This window comes from Dermacentor variabilis, chromosome 7 (assembly GCF_050947875.1).
Source record: "Dermacentor variabilis isolate Ectoservices chromosome 7, ASM5094787v1, whole genome shotgun sequence".
Taxonomy (NCBI): Eukaryota; Metazoa; Arthropoda; class Arachnida; order Ixodida; family Ixodidae; genus Dermacentor; species Dermacentor variabilis.
Window position 1 is genome coordinate 138,987,467 of NC_134574.1, and position 19,584 is coordinate 139,007,050.

Sequence of the window (19,584 nt, forward strand, 5' to 3'; positions counted from 1 at the left end):
CTTTCGCAGTTGTCTAATCGTCCCCAATTGGACAGAGAGATAGACACACAGAGTCGAAAGGAAGGAGAAATACGAAGAGAAGGCAACCAGAAGAATAACAGAAAATCTGGGACCGAATTCTCGAAGGTTTTCGTTTGTAAGTGTTCTTAGAACATTGGGCAGTCATCTTCAATAATGATGTCTCCAGTGTCAGGATTGGTTCAAATCTTCTCTCACTAACATTTCTAGCGTAAGTGTTTCCTCTTTTGTGCGGTTGAAGAGGGGGCCCTGGTTTGCTACATTGCACAGGGGGACGGGTGAGTTAGATAAGAAGAACACTGGGATATACACACAGAGCACACGATCAGTCAGAGGATCGCAGCCAATAGCCATTAAGGCAGAAGCCAGTTGTGCATGTCGTTGTCCTTAAGAATTGTATCAGCGCATTCATTACGCACGGCCGCGATGGCTTATGTGGTCGGCATTAAGCTCTCTTAGTCACGGATCTATACGATGCAATAAATACTTGACTCTCTTCTTCTTTTTTCTTTTTTGCTGTTCCGCAAGACATATCACAGGGGAAACGAAATTTGGCCTGAATGCTAATTAGATCTTTTCTTTAAGTTTTCCCTGCCAGTACAATTACAGACAACACCCGCAAATTCTACATCGAGGTAAAAGACGGCTAGTCATTCGATGCAGAACCGTAATTTATATCTGTGCGGTTTTAAGACAGGACCATAGCATTACAAGAGCGCGCACTTTGATGTTTATAAATACGCTTACTGGTCAAAATAAACAACTGTTTAGCCGCTTATTCCTTAGCATAAGATTCAGTATTTAGGACACTTCAAGGCAGAATACTGATGCGACTGGCATTTACCAAGCAACTACGTGTCGTTTGTCTCTCCTACGCTCCGGTCTGTACACTGTACGAATTCCGAAGCTAGAAACAAAGCGAAAAGAAGTTCATGACCCACTTTCGGAAACCAAGCCTGGTCTCTATCAACTGATACGATCGCTAAACCTTTACGAATTCAGTACTGATGCTTCTTTATCTTATGGTTTCATAAAATCAGAACGTCAACACCGGTCAAAACGATTTCTGTTCTCCCGCCTTCCAATTCGCTGACCGAAGATCAATCACACATTTATGGTACTCTGTATGCCTATCGCGCTCAAGGCTTCAACGCCGACATCACGAAGCCGCCGACCCAGTTCATCACAGAGCCAAAATCCAATTCTCGGTTGGAAGAAATCGCCTTTTCTGTTCGGTCGATGTCTTCTGCCAAGGAAGCATTGCGATCAGAACCGTGATCATGCGAGACGCCCGCAGCCTGCGCCACGAACGCTTGATAAAGAGAAATATTTTTACAAAATGAGAGTGAGAGCCAGAGGAAACGCAGGGAAGTCGAAATACCCGCATCTGGTTCGCTAACATTGCACAGGCTGAGGGGATGGAGGCAGGGGGTATAGGGACACGAATGACGAATATCAAGCCATCGGCTATTGAAGCGACAAGATGGCGACAAGGCCCAGTTGGTTAAAGTTCATGTTGAACAGATCTTGAAGTGCACCGGCTCGCGGACAAGCAGGAGAGAGAGAGAGAGAGAGAGAGAGAGCAAGGACAGGAAAGGCAGAGAGGTCAACCAGACGAGCGCCCTGTTTGCTACCCTACACTGGGAGTGGGGTAAAGGGGAACAAAAAGATAAAAAGAAGGAGAGAGTGGACAAAGAGAGAGAGAGAGAGAGAGAGAGAGGAAAGGGGAAAGGCAAGGAAGTTAACCAGAGAAAAAGATCCGGTTGGCTACCCTACACTGGGGAGAGAGGGGAGGGGGAGGTAAAGTGGTAACAAAGTAGAGATAAGGAAAGGAAGGAGCGTAGACACACAATCACAATCGGTCACTGGCACCGAATACTGTCATCGCACAGCACAGTGACACTTGCCGCACTATCAACATCTGTTCAGGCTACAGCCGCCTGTCCAATTCTGTCGCCCTCGAAAACCGCAACAGTGCCCTCGTCGAGAGAGTGGACAAAAAGTTACAGAAAAGCCGTCAGGACAGAGCTTCACTCACAACTGGATTTTTTTTTTTATGGAACACAGAGTATATAGGTGGTTACATAGTTCTTTTGCGCATGCGCAGTAGGGCATAGACACAGGTTTACTCAACAAACCAATTCGTGTGTGAGTAGGGAGTTCGACTACCTTGATGATTAGCATTTGGCGGCGTTTTGTTTCTTTCTTTTTATTGCAAGCCATTATTAAAGGGAAAATCAGACATCCACCCGTTCGTAGCAATTGCTACAAAGGAAACCCATACGGGTTTCTCAAAAGAAAAGCCTCACTGTTGAAGAAAAATTCGTCCTGGTCCGGGACTCGAAGCCGGGACCACCGCCTTTCCGGGGCAGCCGCTCTACCACCTGAGCTAACCAGGCGGCCAGCAGATGGCAGGGTGAAGTCGAATTTGTCGACAACACGAAGCAAAGGCTGGTGTTTCCCGTAGTAGTTCTGCGGAAACCCGCAAGGTGGAGAGAAGTAATTTTTAAAGGGATACTGAGACAGCCAACCGTCTGATTTTACCTTTAATAAATACTTCTCTCCACCTTGCGGGTTTCCGCAGAACTACTACATGAAACTATTGCAAGTCACTTTACGTCACGGATGGTTTTGTTGATTTAACCTATATTTAATTATCTGCTGTGCGCTAGAAATCGTGTAACTACCTGTATGGTATTTGTTAGTTCAATAAAGAAAAATTTTGTTGTGAGTGAAGCACTGTTTCAGTTGTGACTGAAGCCCTGTCTTTTTTTTATAACCTTCTGTCTCTATGCCAGTGCGCTTCACGACGGGTCCAACACGAGATATTAAGGACATTAAATGCGTTTCTGGGATATCGTAACCGCCACTGTTGTAGAGCGATGAAACTCGCCAAGAATGAGAAAAGACGAGAAACGAAAAACTGGTTTCGACGCCGCCTTGCAGTCCACGCTCTAACTCTCCATGACGACGTCGATTTCGGGATAATCTAGCTTTCTCTAGATAATTATTTATCAGTAAGAAAAAGCTGCATCTTATTTTAAATTAGCCAAAGACACAACTTGGTCCCTTCAGAGAACTTTTCCTGGGCCGATACGGCCCGAAAGAAATACTTTCAAACCTCTGACGTTAACTGACCTGTCGGCGTGAAAGTTCCGACGGGAAAGACAATAAAGAAGAAAATAAAAGGAAAAAGATTGAACTATTTCATTTTCCTTAGCAATAACAAACTTTATTTTTTCGGTAACTCAATGAAAACAGCATTTAAAAAAAAAGAAAGAATACCAGTTTGAAATGATTTACCCCCCTATTCGAGAGTGTTCCTCCGCTCAGCAAACACAACCTCGACTCAGGAAAAATAGAGGAAAATGGGGGAAGTTGATGGCAGCTGCTCGGGAAAAGTAGGGGGAAATAGGGAAACGTAGGGGGGGGGAAAGTCGACGGCAGCGCCACCCACCGACAGAAGCGGTCACCGTGACTACATAGACACTCCGCGACAACACTGGAGAAGCGTAGGGCTTTCTTCAGCCGCGGGGCGCCTCTGCGTGTGTACGACTCGGAGGGGCGGAGAAAGAGCTTCGAGTCGAGTGTCGCTCGAGAACGCGGCCCGGGAGTCAACCTCGTTCCTCACGACGCCGCTTTAAGGGCGCGAGTACATTAGGCGGCTAGCGCTGCGCAATCATCTCGCACCGTCGCCTCCACTCCCGGTACCGTCCCTCGGTTACACACGAAGCAAGAGGAGGGCGGCGAGATATCCGCGGGTTCTCACCCCCGACGTCCGGTGTCCACACGCCCCCAACGAGGCCCTGTCGCAACGGCATGACGTGCTTGCGAAACGTGGCCTGACCTAACTATTCATCACGAGGACAAGAGATCACTTTCTGTTACACCCTTTGCTGAAGTACTATAGCGCCAAACAGACGACACAAGAAGAAGAGACACGGACGAGCGCTCGTCCGTGTCTCTTCTTCTTGTGTCGTCTGTTTGGCGCTATAGTACTTCAGTAATATGCACCAACTAGCCCAACAAAAAGTTCTGCTGTTACACCCTTCTTGTTCCGGTGGGAGCTCTGTTGCGGCAATCTCTTTCTGTTACACCCCTCTTATTTCAGCGCGAGCTTCGCTGCGGCACTGTATCGTGCACGGAAGCGTAGCTTTTTCTCGACTCCGTGAAGGATGGCACACTCTTTTTTTGGCATGCGCGCTAATAACGTTAGTCTTTTCGCCGCAGTTACCGTAGTATCCCGCGAATAAGGCGCAGTCGAAAATGACACGAGGCGGGCAACAAGGCGGCCGTTGAAACGTAGAAAGAAAAAAGAAAGAAAGATGACATTGTTCTACGTATCGACGATCCACGCGCGCAATCCGAATACATAAAACTCGTTCGCTACAGTATCGGCGGTAGTATTCTGGAAATTTCGGATACATGACGCGTCCTGCGCCAAGTGGTAACATTGTCACAGTTTTTAGACGGTGTGAAATGGTCACTGAAAGAAAGATAAACATTGTACGCGTAGCAGTATTACAATCAAGCGTGTGCTTGGTTTTATAGTTAGATGAGAAAAAAAGAGGAACACTTACATTACTGAACATTTTTATAGCCAAGTTAACGCGATAAAGAAATTGGTTATCCTGAAAGTTGAAAAACATAATGTACTATACGGGGTAGCGGCGTAACCTTTAGGGACTAAACATCACAGCGAACGACATCACTGTCTGCATCGCTCTTGTAGACCAGCGGTTATTGATGTATGACTCGATTAGCTGCTCAACTCCAACTTTTTTTTCTTCTTCTAATTATTCTCAGCTAGAGTCAGTATGAGTGCCCCAACCTTAATTTCAAACGATGGTCTTCAACGAATAAAAAGAAATATAAACTGTGGCATATATCAGTTATTAGACTAAAATTCACGTACACGAAGTCTGTTCCTTGGAGTTCAAAAAACAGCTTTTGCTTACATCACTTCGTCATTTGTTTTCTTCTGCACAATTATGCAACAGACAAGAAGTAATTGCTGCCACCACCGGGTATCAACATCTCCTAAGCTACAGTTAACAAAAACAAAATAAAGAGACGCCTCCTATCCCTAACAGCATGTTTCTGGTTTCGAACTCACAGAGCTATTCAGTGGCAACTTTCGCTAACAATCTGCTCGTCGTGACAACTAGGCTGGCATGTGCTCTTAAGAACAGCCTTGGCATAAAAAGTTGTTTTATTTTTGTTATTGTTCGTGAATACGGACCCTGCAGATATCGTTGTCATGACTAAGAGGCGGCTTAAATTCGTTGATCAATGAATAGACGCTGGGAGAAAGAGGCTATTGACACTTAGGCAACACGAAATGGTGATAGTTCGACATACGGAAAGCTTTAAACAAGGTTCACTTCATAATGGAGAAAGGCCCGGGTCCTCCATTCACAAAAATCTCTTGGGCCAGTCCGTAAGCAAAAGCTGAAGCCCCTCCTCATTCTGAGCATATTATTGAGCTAATGCGGTTGGCCAACGGTAAAGATCACTTATGATAGAAAAGCTTTTTTTTATTATTCGGCTCCTGAATTTTTTTGCTATCGTCTCACCTGCAAATACAATCATCAGCTGTATTGGCTCAATACAATTTTTATTTTCATTTTTCCCAACTCTCCTCCGGAATCTCTCAATCTCCACTAGCACGTAAGCAGTCGTTTGCTCGCTGGCAAAACAAGAAAAGCTCTCTTTTCCAATAAAGAGCTTATCTCTCTACCTTCTCAAATGTCCAAATGCGCTAACGAGCTTCTTCTCTGTACGAACGTGCGATCCTTACCTTGCGAAAACAGCACGCGCGAACTGCGGATTCAATTACAACGCTCAAGCAGCGATGGCTTCGTACCTCACACCTTGTACTCTTCTCCCCAATGGCTGCGGCCATCTATATATTCGGCGACAATCTCAGAATTCCGTACAAACTATGCAACCACAAAACCGCGCTTCAGGCGCTTACCCGTCCATACCAGTCTGTGCTGCTCCAAATCGTAATATATATATATGTACATATAGTAATATCATAAGAAGCCAACAAACACTGACACCAAGGACAACGTAGAATAAATTGCTTGTGCTTAATAGATGAAATAAAGAAACGATAAAGTAATGGAAATGAAAGTGGATGAAAAAACAACTTCCCGCAGGTGGGGAACGATCTCACTACCTTCGCATACATTGTTGGCTTGCTATGATATGACTGCTAAAAATCGGGCCCCTCGGTTAACCCCCTTTTCTCCTCATATATATATATATATATATAGTTCCGGAGAGACATCAGTATTGCGAGTATATATTAGTTCGCCTTCGCTGTGACGTCACGGGGAATTAGGTAATGCAATCGGCTGGCGAATCCGCGGAAGTTCAGCTCGCCGCAAAATGGGTATTCGCCGCCGCCTTCATTGGGTCATCAGCCGGCGACACAGATATAATAGTTAGACACACACGGTGGGGTGTCAGACTTTTTTTTTTTCCCGCGTGTCGGTAAAAGCGAGAAACAGCACGCGACGTCCGCGTGCTTTCATCGGGACGACAAAGTACCGCGCTTGTATGACTGCCGCGATAACGACAACCGCAGCAATAAACAAACAATAAGTGTCGGGCGTCGCCTGTCACCAAAGTGGCCGAACGCGAGTCAAAACAACACGTCGACGGCGGTGGTAGCGGCCATTCTATGAGAAGGACAATGCATCCATATATCGACGCGCCCAAGGTGCCTACCCGCGTAGGCGCCTCTCACTCCCGCCTGTACCCCCCCCCCCCTCCCCAAGCATCAGCACCAGCTCAGACACAAAAGAAGCGCCGCAGCACGAATTCGCAAGCGATCAATTACGGTTCCCTACCTGCCAAGGCGCCTGACAGGCTAAAATTAGGCGCAATCAATAAAAGCATGCGCTCGAGCCCCTGTTCCTGGAAAGGCTGGGATTTAACAAGGACTTCTAGATTATGGGGGAAGGGGGGCGCTCTGCTGCGCACTCACGATTATTTAAAACTGGTGCGCTTAAAAAACTTCGCTCGCGTCACCTAAAGTGGAGCACGAATTACGCGGGACCACTATTGCTTTTATCGTCTCGGTTTTATTCGATCGTTGATGCACAGAGGCAGAAAAAGAAATAACGCGGCGCGATACTTTTGCGTCATTTATTCGCAGAACAGCAGCGGGTATATGCAGAGCTCCGAATGCCGCCTGCAGAGACGGGTATACATTCTGCATAGCGTGCAGTATTCGTCTGGAGAAAAGAAAGAAAAACGGATAACCTAATGCGAAATTCCTGGATTTAATAACGCCGACAATACCGTGAACTCGGCTAGCATTCTCATGCCGGCATGCTGAACGTCAATTCTCCGTCAACGTGGTTCGTGTCACGTGACACTAGACTAGCGCGTAGGGAGCGCTGTGCCGTCCACAGTACATAGACGTACGAGGTCGGCAGAGCGACGCAAAAGGAAGAGGAAAGTAACCATTCTCTTCTCTGTCCGATAGGCCTGTCATAACAGCGCTGTACAAGTAATGATCGTTAACATTTGGCCTTGTCCGTTTAGTATCTTGAGACGGCGCCAAACAATACGAGCGCTCGAGAAGAGGACGCACACAGCGATCACTCGTAAACGTGGGTAGGAGAGTGTATCCATCACAAGATTGCCAATCGGATCCGAAATCAGTTTATTACCTCCCAATTCGCTGTCCTTTTTGTGAACCATACGCCTTCCTAAAATAATTAATAATCGAACATCCCTCTATTTTATTATTTGTAGAATTTGCATCACACCGTGCCTTACTTTCTTTTACAAGGTTCAACTCTCCTGCTCCTTTTAAGCGCCGGCTTCTAGGCCAACCCGTGTAGTGGGTAAGCGCGGATATCTTGAAGAGCAAGCAGAGACAGAACTGAACACACGGAAAATTTTCACGTTATCAAAATCTCACATTATGCAGCTAAATTTCGAACGCATCGGACACTTTTGCGAGTGCTCGCTCGTTGCAGTTGTCATTGTTCTTCTTCTGCTTCTTCCTCTTCTGCAGTTCCTTCCTCGTCTCTGCTCCTTCCTCTTCTGCACCTTCTGCTGCTTCTGCTTCTTCTGCTTCTTCTGTTGCTGCTCCTTCCTCTTCTGCTGCTGCTCCTTCTTCCTCTTCTGCTTCTGCTTCTTCCTCTTCTGCTTCTGCTTCTGCTTCTTCCTCTTCTCTGCTCCTTCCTCTTCTGCTTCTTCTGCTGCTTCTGCTTCTTCTCCTTCTCCGTCTTCTGCTGCTGCTCCTTCCTCTTCTGCTCTTTCTGCTGCTTCTGGTTCTTCTGCTTCTTCTTCTGCTTCTGCTCCTTCCTCTTCTGCTCTTTCTGCTGCTTCTGGTTCTTCTGCTTCTTCTTCTGCTTCTAATTCTTCCTCTTCTGCTCTTTCTGCGGCTTCTGATTCTTCTGCTTCTCCTTCTGCTGCTGCTCCTTCCTCTTCTTCTCCTTCTTCTTCTTCTGCTGGTGCTGCTGCTTCTGCTGCTTCTGCTTTTTTCATTTTGTTCTCGTTGTTCTTGTTGTTGATTTTGTTGATGTTGTCGTCGATGTTAATGTTGTTGTTAGTGCTGCCCTTGTTATTCTTCGCGTTGTTGATGTTGCTGCTGTCGTCGTCATCGTTTCTGAATGTCCTGAATTCCCCGAGTTATGAATTTGACGTGAGTCGGGAGGTTAAGAGAAGCGGGCATGGATGAAGTGAATTTTGCGACAGATAAAATTTATGGTCGTGGTAAAAAAAAAGAATGAGATTACGCGAAATCAATACAAAATCGCTGAATTATAGAAAAACAGAAATAAGAATAATCAATCGAGTAAGGTAACAGATTAGTTTCAGTAAGGCAACTCCGCGCTCCGAGTATGCGTTTTTTTTTTTTTAGTGAGCGCTGCGTGTTTCTTTATTATTATTTATTTGTTTGAACCTACTGCAGCCCAAGATAGACAATAGTAGACGCTGGTACAAGTCTAAACTACAAGTTTCGTAAGAGATAACATGTTTCTAGCGACGCAATTAGAAATTATATACAAAAACAGAGAACATGCTTAATAGGCTGTGTTGGCAGTAAGTGTCACAGGAGCACTGGCTCCTCTTCGGTCATCGTCCTGTTTGCTGCTGTTGAAATTTTAATAATATTTTATAAAAACTATCAGAGATTGACGCGCAACTAATATGAAGCTTGGTCAGCAAAAAATATCATGTGACATTGACTCCCACATCTTTTTTTTTTTCTTTCCAGAGAATGCGGTCCGAAAAACGACATAGCTCACAGTCATATGAGTGCAGATTCGCACGGACAGAAGAAAAAAGAAACTTACCTTAGCACTATGTGCCCATTGTTTCGTATTGAACTCAACTTATTCTACGTCCTGCATTCAGCTCATAATTGAGCGGAAACACGGAGATGAAATTTTGGTCGCTACGCGGCCTGGCAGGCGGATCGACAGTTCCTACGAACGAGAACTCTCTGACAAGTTTGACATTTTTCTCTCGCCAACAGCTTCCGGCGCGAATACGAGTAAGTTATTATCCGACTTCCGGATGGTTTTACGGAAGGGCCTGGTTTTGTTCCTTTGAAGTTTTCTCGTTGGATTCGCGCTGAACGACACTCAGAAGTATTTTTAAAGGGATATTTTTTTCTCAAAAAGTTCGCTTCGTAATTGACAGGTCGCCCATCAACCGTAACGTTGACGTCTGCTTGTTGCTATGTTTTTATTTCCTTTCATTTTGTCGTTTTATTCTGCTCCTTCTTACTCCGAGGCCGTCAAAAAATAAAGTTAATGACGGTGACATGCAGCAAAGTGCGCATATTTTTCATTCACAACACCATTAGGCTGACATATACAGGCTTCAAAACAAGAAAAACAGAACTTGACAGCATTTGACGCCAAGCGCAATTTCCAGCTAGATGAGTGACAATTGGCCCGCAAGCGTACTGTTAACGTGAAAAAATAAGAGCGACATAGTAGTAGCGTCGAACTACTTAATGACAAAAAAAAAAAGATTGTCTCCTAGGTAAATCTAGCACAAAGGCACAAGGGGAGTCAAGCTCGTTCCTCCGAAGTCAGACATCGTACACACGCAAATCTCAACAATACAATTTTGAATCTACGTGAATCTATCTGCGGTGAAGCTTTCCTAAATGCTGCGTAATTGTTGTCTTTCGCAACGCGTTTTGCACCCTATCGATTACGTTTCTGCCTGCCCGCCAAACCAGCGGAACGGGAAGAAGAACACCCCTCTCTCTCTTCCTACCCCGCCCTCCAACCACGCGACCCACGTGACCGCGGGCTACACTGTCCTCCGAGATCGGCTCACTTTTCATCACGCCATCTCTGGGATCAGCCCCGTTCACCACTGCACCATCTCCGGCACCGGCCCAACTTACTAGGCGACCCAGCAGGCACTCCAAACCACTTATGATGGAATTCCGCGCTGTAAGGTGTCTATTTGTTGCGCCTAGAACATTTAGGCAGCATTGTGTTGCTTCACTGCGTAACACCGCAGGAAATAGAGGCCGCACCACCGGCCCATGCGTAGAGGTAGTACAAATGGGGCTCCAAGAAAGCCGATTCTTTATATGAGTACTGTCCTGCATGTAAGCTATCCAGCAAGGCAATTGTGTACACTGTATATATTGAACATCCTTTTGTGTAATGTGACAATTAGTTGATGTGCAAACTGTGTGTTCCCGTGTGTCTATGTGGTTAGACGTCAGTGAGTGTGGATTCGTGGACACTTCTTCTTTCAAAACTTGCCATGTATACAATGCTTAGTACTTTGTATACGTTATCGTCCTGGTGGAATCGCGCCGTGCTTGTGACTCGGTCTTCGTATCGCCCCTTGTTGAAATAAACTTTGTTCTAAACACAGCAGCAGCCACACGGACGGCAAAGACTCCACGGTTGCAAAGCAACGTCACACGCCGTGCCTCCGCTATGCCTCACCCGAAGAACGTTTGAGAGGCTTCGCCTAGAAAGCATCGATTTAAGAGAATTATGCGGTTCCACGCACGTCCGGTGCCAAGGAAGAAAGCTGGCTTTAATCCAGGGACGCGCTGCGGTGGCATACATTTCTCTTGTTGACCGCAGAGTCGTTGGCGCAATTCCCGGTGCTGACATCCTCGTTGCGACAATCACGGTGGGAAGCGAGAAATTTCATATGTGTAACATTTCTCTCTTTTACTTCTGTCGTTTTAATCTAGTTTCTGCAGAGCCGACCTACGTTCTCAAGCAAACACAGGGTCCACAAATGAAAGCCGAGCGTGCTAAATTGCAGTGACTGCACTTTATCGATTTTAACTAAAAAACTACGTGAAAGAAAAAAAAAGCCGCTCGCACACACGCGGCCCACGAAGAGATCCGTGGACGTGGCTGGAGCGCGTCTATTTGCAATTTAAGTTCGCTAAGAAAAAACACAACCCTTACCAATGTCCATGCTCAACGACGCAGTCTCAACAACTGGCCTGGAGCTTCTGAAGTTAAAACGTCGCAACAATGTTCTGCGTCTGCGCATAACATGGTTATTTATAATGGCACCATATCAACTAGCCCTATCACCATGGTCACAGAACAGAACAGAACAGAACAGAACAGAACAGAACAGAACAGAACAGAACAGAACAGAACAGAACAGAACAGAACAGAACAGAACAGAACAGAACAGAACAGAACAGAACAGAACAGAACAGAACAGAACAGAACAGAACAGAACAGAACAGAACAGAACAGACAGACAGACAGACAGACAGACAGACAGACAGACAGACAGACAGACAGACAGACAGACAGACAGACAGACAGACACAGACAGACAGACAGACAGACAGACAGACAGACAGACAGACAGACAGACAGACAGATAGATAGATAGATAGATAGATAGATAGATAGATAGATAGATAGATAGATAGATAGATAGATAGATAGATAGATAGATAGATGCTGACTAACGCGAGGGGCTGGAGAGCAATCTTAAATGCGACGGCGTATACAGCGGTCCTTAAGTACTAAAGATTGTAACTTGTGGACAGGCGCACGGCCTCGCGATTTTCTCCTGCAGATTGCATACAGCTGTCGCCGGCCGGCGTGGCTTACGCGACTGCCGCGCATCTACTGTAATAACGCAAGAACGAGGCTCCGCCGAGAGAAGGCGGGAAGTGCAACGGCACTCGCAGAGCACGACGCGACGGTGGCGAGGCGCAACGGAGCGAAGTGCTGACGACGGCGACAGAACCGAAGACCAAGAAGTCGAGATCCTCGCAGCATACATTATTCACGCCCCCGCTTCCATCCAGCGCGTCCCTGTCGGAGAGGGAGTCAGGACAGCGGAATGCGAGGGACCTGGGCTAAGGCGAGTGGAAGGAGGAGGAGGAGGTTGTACAGACACCGCCACCACGGAGCTGCGGTCCCGTTCCTGCGGCTTTCAGCCGGGGTAAGCACTTCTGCTGCGCTAACGCACCGCAGACGCTGAGCATGGCGGAGGATGTCCGAGGTAGTGCAAGGGGCTAAAGGGAAAAAAAGAAACCCGAAACAGGAAAAAAGGGAGGCGGCGGCAAAACAACAAATGGGGAACGAGTGGAAAGTATGTAAGCACCAGCAGGGGAAATAATGGAAACGGGAATAACGTCTGGAAATTCCGCGGTCTGGCAGACAAATGGAATACGGAGGCAATCTTCCGGAGAGGTGCTCTTAACTGCTGACGAAAGGCGCTGAAACAAGCGCAGCGAGACAGCGGGTGAGAACTGTGGACACCGAAAGTGCTAGAATTGTGGACGCGTACATACACACACAAAAAGAAAGCAAGTACTTGAAAAAAGAACAGAAAGGCTATATGTCTCTGGTCGCTCATATTTGCATAAAACATGGTGCCTTTTCCCGCCGTTGAATCGAGAGCGCGGCGCCTAAACTGCGGTGAGATGCGCTCTTTCTTTATGCATAAATTGCTCGCGCTAATTAGCCTCGATTGCCAGAAAGCTTATGGGCGTATTCGGCCAACAAATGTGTTTTCATAAACGACGGTTTGCTGGGCCCGGCCGGCAGGCGACGCCGAAACTGCCGGTGGCCTCTGACCGTTGCTCCTCGGTTATTTATTCAGTAACCGGGTTAAACCTGCGGTGTCGCCGGGGTCACTATTGATCGAACTGCGAACAACCGAAGGCACTTTGCTGGTATGTCTCTCAATGCGAGCGCCCTCTGCGAAACCTTATGCAGTAACCTTCTCTAGTAACGTTCTGCGAAAGGCGCCAGAGAACGAGGAAGACGTGGGAAACAGCAGGGCTACAGAAAAGACACACTGCAAGACCTTTGTAGTCATCCTGCTATTTTCTGTGAACCGCGTATTAACCCAACACTATATACCTCTTACCTCCTAAAGCTATTTTCGCGTGCCCTCAGGAGGTGTATGCGGCCGTTGGCAAAGCCTAACCGTAACGAGACAGCAAAAGAACAACTTAGTAACGTAAGTTGGATATGTTAATCGGTTAGTAATACGGACATGCGGCGTCACCTTTACGCAATCCAGGATTGGTCTGCGCAGATAATGTCGCGCGCGTCTTGTGAAAGGTTTGCAGATGCGCCTCACATATACAAGTCATGTTCTGGCAGAGTGGGAATGTCGCTTTCTTATGGTTACCCAACAGCGGTTCTTTTTTCTTCATATCTAATTTTATGAGAAAAGATATAAGTTTGCTCCGAAACCACAAGACGCTAAACGAAGTGAACGAAGCGATCTTGAGGAAGCTGGTGATAAGGGCAAGCCATGCAGCTGATTCCTGTATCCTTGCAGTATGTCCTCTTTCCACCCTGTTCTGTCCTTCTCTGTACTGTCATGTCATGTTGCAAATTGTTGACTTTCGATGCGAGAAAGAAAAATAGAAAAATAGAATTCCCACAACACCCCATCTCCATAAACAACAAATAGTAGTTCCTCCCTAATTCTCTAACATGGCCGGAAGCAGCTTACAATGTTAAACTTTTGGTAGATTCCTGTGTAAAAGAAACCAACGTTTCACTTTCGCCTGAGCGAGTCGTTATAGGAGCAGATCACGGGAGATCCACCTTAAACGCTCGTACTCCATTTAAAGGGGCCAGCGGTTCAACAAAGCGGTCGAGTCATTAAAAAGCCGTTCACTTGAAATAAACGAGTCGGGGCACCCACACAAAAATAAACCAAGTACGTTACTGAGAGCCCGATTCTGCCAAACATAGAAAATCTCGGGGACACGCTGTGACGTTAAGGTAGGTTAACGCGGGACTAGAATAGGACCACTTGTTAAGACGGGTCAGAAGATATAGCATTGAAGTCATGCTCTCTACAGGTCTTTTTTTTTCTTTTGCTGCTCTTCCTTATTGGCCATTTCAGTGTAGAGCAGCCTTGTACGCGACAGCGAACAGAAGAAGCGGTGGCTCGAGATAGATTTGTGTCATGTCGTCTCCGGTGTTTGGTTTCTTTGCGGAGAAAGAGAGGAAGGAAAACAAAGAAGAGACTGAAAGCGAGCAGTAGGCAAGATTCAGGTAATAGTAGTTGAGGGAAGAATAAGAAAAGACAAGTAAAATAAAAAATGATCTATATAAAGAACCAAGCGATGAAGGAAGCATAAAGCGAGCGGCAAGGAAGTTTGGATAACTGGAGGAAGTAGGGAAGCAATGGGGAAATTGGGAAGACGTGTAACGAGAAGGCGAGGACGGAAGGAAGCGACGAGAGAAAGAAGGAAGTAGGGAAGCAATTGGGAAATTGGGAAGACGTGTAACGAGAAGGCGCAGAAATGTATGTAGACAGAATCAGAGAGGAGGAAACCAGAGTAGGGAAGTTAGGAAGTAGTTGCGGCATTAGGGTTGAATGAAAGTAAGGAGAGAAGGTAGCGGGGTTAGCAATTGGACGGAAGCGTGTTATGGAAAATGTGGAAGCAAGGAAACGTGGGCGGAACTAGAGACGATAACAGGGAAGGAAAGAAGGAGCAAAGAGAGGGAGCGGAATGTTGGGATAGAAATGAATAAAATGAGGAAAGAATGAAGAAAATGTGAACTGTCGAAAGAGGAGAGACAAGAAATTAGGTGTGACAGGGACCCCATAGTGAAAAATGATAAATAAAAACGAAAGTGTTTACGAATAAAAAAGAACAAGTTTAAAGGGAAGGATGTATAAACCGTAGAGAGGAAGTAGGTCCAAAGGGAAGGGAGGGGAGATGCGAGGGAATGAAACGATGATGAAGGGAAAAGGGCGGGAGAGGAGTTTCCGCTTACGAAAGGTCGAACTAATTGACCCGCGTTAAGACATTTGACTCCGCTTTCACGTCGTTCTCAAAAAGGCTACAAGAGCGGTGACATCGCCATCTGCCGAACCTTGCCATTAGCGCTGCTCCAAATTTAATTTTCGCTCTTCCTCATTACTTCCCCCCCCCCTCAAGAACAGTTCCACCCACACCGTGTTGCCCCGTAACACCGGTAGCAGGGCCTGTTCGGAAGATATTCGCGGCTAATGAGACCATGTCGCTCCCGGTAACTCATTTTTTTTGTGTCCTCCCGTCTGCCCACAACAGTCTCCCACACTGTTTCCTTCTTTTTCATTCGAGGAATTGCCAAGTTTTATATCTCCACTCATATGCGGCCGACTGTTTTTGCGACCCGCGCTCTGCGCGGAGTCGCGTTTGATGTTCGTAGAGAAAACACGACTCAGCGGCATGAGCAGCAGGCAATGTTACAGGGGAAGGCGACGGCAAGGAGCTTGAATACTGATTAGAGTGCAGGAAGAGTCTCGCTCGAATACTAATCAAGCTCCTGCCTTTCCCGAGCCGGCGTGAGCTTTAATGGGCCGCTTGAAAAATGTAGGCTGCGAAGAACCTATAGCTACAAACACAAAACCGAAGAACCGTGCAAAGGCCACCAAGAAAAGCGTTCATCACGATCAGTTCGCTGCTGAAGCTTTAATTTCGAGCAAGGACAGACATTTTAGATCACCACTGCGCGGGCGTGTACAGAACCGGGGGGTCACGTATTTCTTGGTACGGCTTGTGAAGCAAAGGTATACGCAATAGAAGAAAGTGTCTGTCTTAAGACCGTAGTCCCGGTGGCGTTTCGGAAAGCATCCCGTATTAATGACATGGCTGCAGTGGCAGTGAAAAAGGCACCGAACAGGCGAAAAATAAAAGCATGCATCCATGAGAAACACAAAAAAAAAACATTGCTCTGACCTGACGTCAGTCATAAAAAATGACGTTGGCCACTACTGCAATGTTATTCCTTCATTTTGTCGAGAGGATGTAAATTTCATTCAAGGATTCCGTTGCTTAAGGTATGAAAGTGAGTATTCCAGTTAAATACAAAGCGGCGTACGTCGTACATTCTTGCCTCTTGTTTTATCTGTCAAACAGAGCTACGCACAACATGCCTGTTTCATGCGAAGCACCACGGAAAATCATTACTAGAACGTAACCTTGCGACGACTTACTGCGGGACGAAATCGTCGTGCGCATCAATGTATCAAGGTGCTCCAGCAGCGTTACGCGTAGTAGTGGTGGTGGTAAACATTACTGAAAGGGGGAAAGGGGAAAGGGGAGGTGGCTGAGGGATCGGGCTCAAGTTAGGCACTGGGCCCGCTTGGCCTTCTCCGCCCAGTCCACCAGTTCAAGCGGTCGGTCGACGTCCCCGGAACTGAGCCAGGCTGTCCAGTCAGTCTCGCTGCTGACGGGGGGATGAGAAAACGGAAGCGAGGCGCATTCCCACGTTATGCGTGCGAGTGTCTAACTCTCTTGTTTACTTCCCTTTTTGTGCCCGTGACGCGTGCCTATGTACCTGTCAGCGCGTGTGTACATCTTTTGCTCTTGCGTCCCGTGAAGTCACAAAAGCACCCGCGAATGGTACGAGGTGCTTTAATAAGTGAAAGAGGGCAACAGAACTTTCCTGATGTCGTAGTTACGTCTGCAATTGTGCTCAACGAAGTAGGTACAGCATAGGAAAGAGATGGTTTGATCGCAGACTTGCTGCTCACTCATCATATACGTACGTCGCGACGGCCTTTACAAATGTCTCCCGCAAATCACGCGCGGAACATTGGGGGAATAAAGAGTAAGCACAACTTCGGCTCCATCCACAGAGAAACAAAAATGGCGGCTGCGCCAGCTTGCGCCACTCACCGAAGCGCATGTCCGTCCACGCCTTGCGCAGCATCCTGGCGATCCGGTGGTAGGCCCTGAGCACGGACGCCGTCACGCCCATGGTCAGGTAGGCTGGCCCCAGATCTCCGGCGACGCTCTCTTCCTCTTCGTCCTCGTCGGACATTGGCCACACCCCGAGGGACTCGCGCCGACGTCCTCCCCCCGGGGTCGTCGTCCCTGCTTCGGCCGCCGCGCCCGACCTGCCGTCTCAGCGGAGCCGCTGGCCCGGGTTGAGTGCTCGTCTGCCGACCGGATCGCGCGCGGAGGACCTTCCCGTCACAGTCTCGCTTGGCCCTAAGCCTTGCACCCTCCCCCTTTTCCTGGAACTGTCTGACTGCGAATGCCTCCCAGGGATTCTCCCAACTGCGACGTTGACTGTACCGTTACTCCGATCTCGCACCTTTCGTCGACCTATCTGGGTCTTAGGGCTGACTCTTCTCTGGACGACTATGGTCTCTGGACCACTTCTCTGGCTTCCACTATGGTCTGCCTTTCCTGGACCTAACTGGCACTAAGAACCGAGTCGCTCCTGGGGATATACGCTACTGCTCTTTTGGCATGGCTTTATTACTGATCGCGTTTTAACCTGGACCTGGCCTTTCATTGATCTTACATATATATGTCGCTCCTGCAGCAGAACCTGCCTGAAGTTACGTGACTCCTATTTGGCCTAGAACGTGCGTTTTCTTTCGACCTTCTTTTGCAGATCCTTATTCAAACTTCTTAGAAAGTGCTTCCCTTTTTCTGCCCTCTTTCAAATCCCGTCGCGGACCTTTCACTAAACTTTGACGAGAGTTCGACAAGCCTGTGGTACAACCTTCCGGTGTCCGGCGTACAGGTATCGCCGAACAGCGTTTAACGCAGTGTCGGTAAGCTATGCTAGGACTTCATCAACATTTCCAGGAACTGCGGTTACCGAGGTTTGCAGAATTGTTTTTTTTTCTTTTTTCTGCTCTTAGCCCTCCATCGTCGCACACTATGCAGTTTTACGGTTTGGAATCACGTTTTTTTTTTTTCTGGCTCCAGTATTTGCTTTTTGCCGGAGCTCTTTTACACCTGTTGCGACTCGATTTCGATCTTCTCGGAATCGTGCCTCCTCCTTTTCGAGTTCAAGCTATACGCCAGAAGCGTTCGGCTATCCACGCGACGTCAGGGTTGAGCAAACCGCCGGATGGTCCCGTCAGCGTTCACTCGGTACCACCACGTGGTACCGCTCGGTACCACCACGCGCACCAATCACCACACCATCACCTCCGAGACTTGAATTCACCGGCACGCACACACTCGCACCACACACCGGCACACTACGAAACAACACTTTTTGGGCGTGATTTCCGCGTAGACGTCAAACCTCACTCGTCGATTCCGAGAGCCTTAGGTGCCGCCACCGTACTAGACGTGGTGTCGGTGTCTCGGTGCACCCACGCGTGCCCTGTGCACTGTGCGCGCGTAGAGCTGTTTTCTCATCACTGGGACGGCAGGCAACGTCTCCTTGGCTAGGACAATTCGCGCCTTCTCCACGGCGAGACGTCTTCACGGTTCTATCAGTTGCGACAGTGAGTCACACTGTCTGCTCTTTCTTACATCGAGGCGATCGGAAGCAGATAATTAGTAGATCTCGGTTTTCGTGTTCCTTCCGTCTCTATAGCGCTGCCTTTCTTTTTTTATCAACCCCACAAGGGACTCGAAAATTTCTGCTCCAAATCCGGCAAACCAGCTGAGACGATAGTTCGAAAGAAGCGAAGTGTTCTGCAATGTTTCCAATTAGCTCACAGACCAGTCTTCGCATTCGTATGCTCCTTGGTCGTTAGCAAAAAAATCTCTCGGGTATGTTTGGTACAAATCGTGTCATCCGCACTTCGCAACATGCGTAAACAAAAATATGACTAAATCACCCCAAAACTGAAAGCCGTGGTCACGGAAAATAACATCAAAGGTCGACCGCGAACGTCGAACTTACCCCGGTGTCAGATCGCTCCGATCTAAAAAGAAGATGACATGCCGCCGAAAACAACGCCACCTTGGAAACAGTCGAACTGGAGTGAGACGATTTTGTTGCCAAGGAAAAAGATATGACGATGACGTACGACTAACTGCCGGTTCGGCGTAGGTGGTTGTGGTCTAGGTAGCACTGGAATACCCAACGCTCAAGCCTCAGGGTTTCGGGTATAAGAGAAACGGAACCCGTCAATTTCTAAGCGTTCCGTTTTTCTTGGCAATGTACAGCCAGACTTGCCACCACCTTGCAAGCGAGGAAAGAAAAAACAAAGATACGTATAGCTAGCTCCGCCTTAAACGAGGATCGGTAACGAAGCCAATAAAAGACGAGTCTGATGCGTGAGGGACGTTCCGAATGCCGACGACCTGCAAAAGAGTCAACAGCTTTGTCTGACACCTGGGTTATA

The 19,584-nt window shown here is 47.5% G+C and overlaps 1 protein-coding gene across 1 annotated transcript in view; it reads right to left on the reverse strand.

Annotated features, from left to right (window-relative positions):
- LOC142587988 (A-type potassium channel modulatory protein KCNIP1-like) overlaps positions 1–17,385 on the reverse strand; it is a 198,588-nt gene extending 181,203 nt beyond the window's left edge. The window contains exon 1 of the mRNA XM_075699396.1: positions 17,159–17,385. Within this exon, the coding sequence (XP_075555511.1) occupies positions 17,159–17,303 (145 nt within the window). The 5' untranslated portion in view covers positions 17,304–17,385. The remainder of the gene's footprint in view (positions 1–17,158) is intronic.
- Between the last annotated feature and the right edge of the window lie 2,199 nt (positions 17,386–19,584).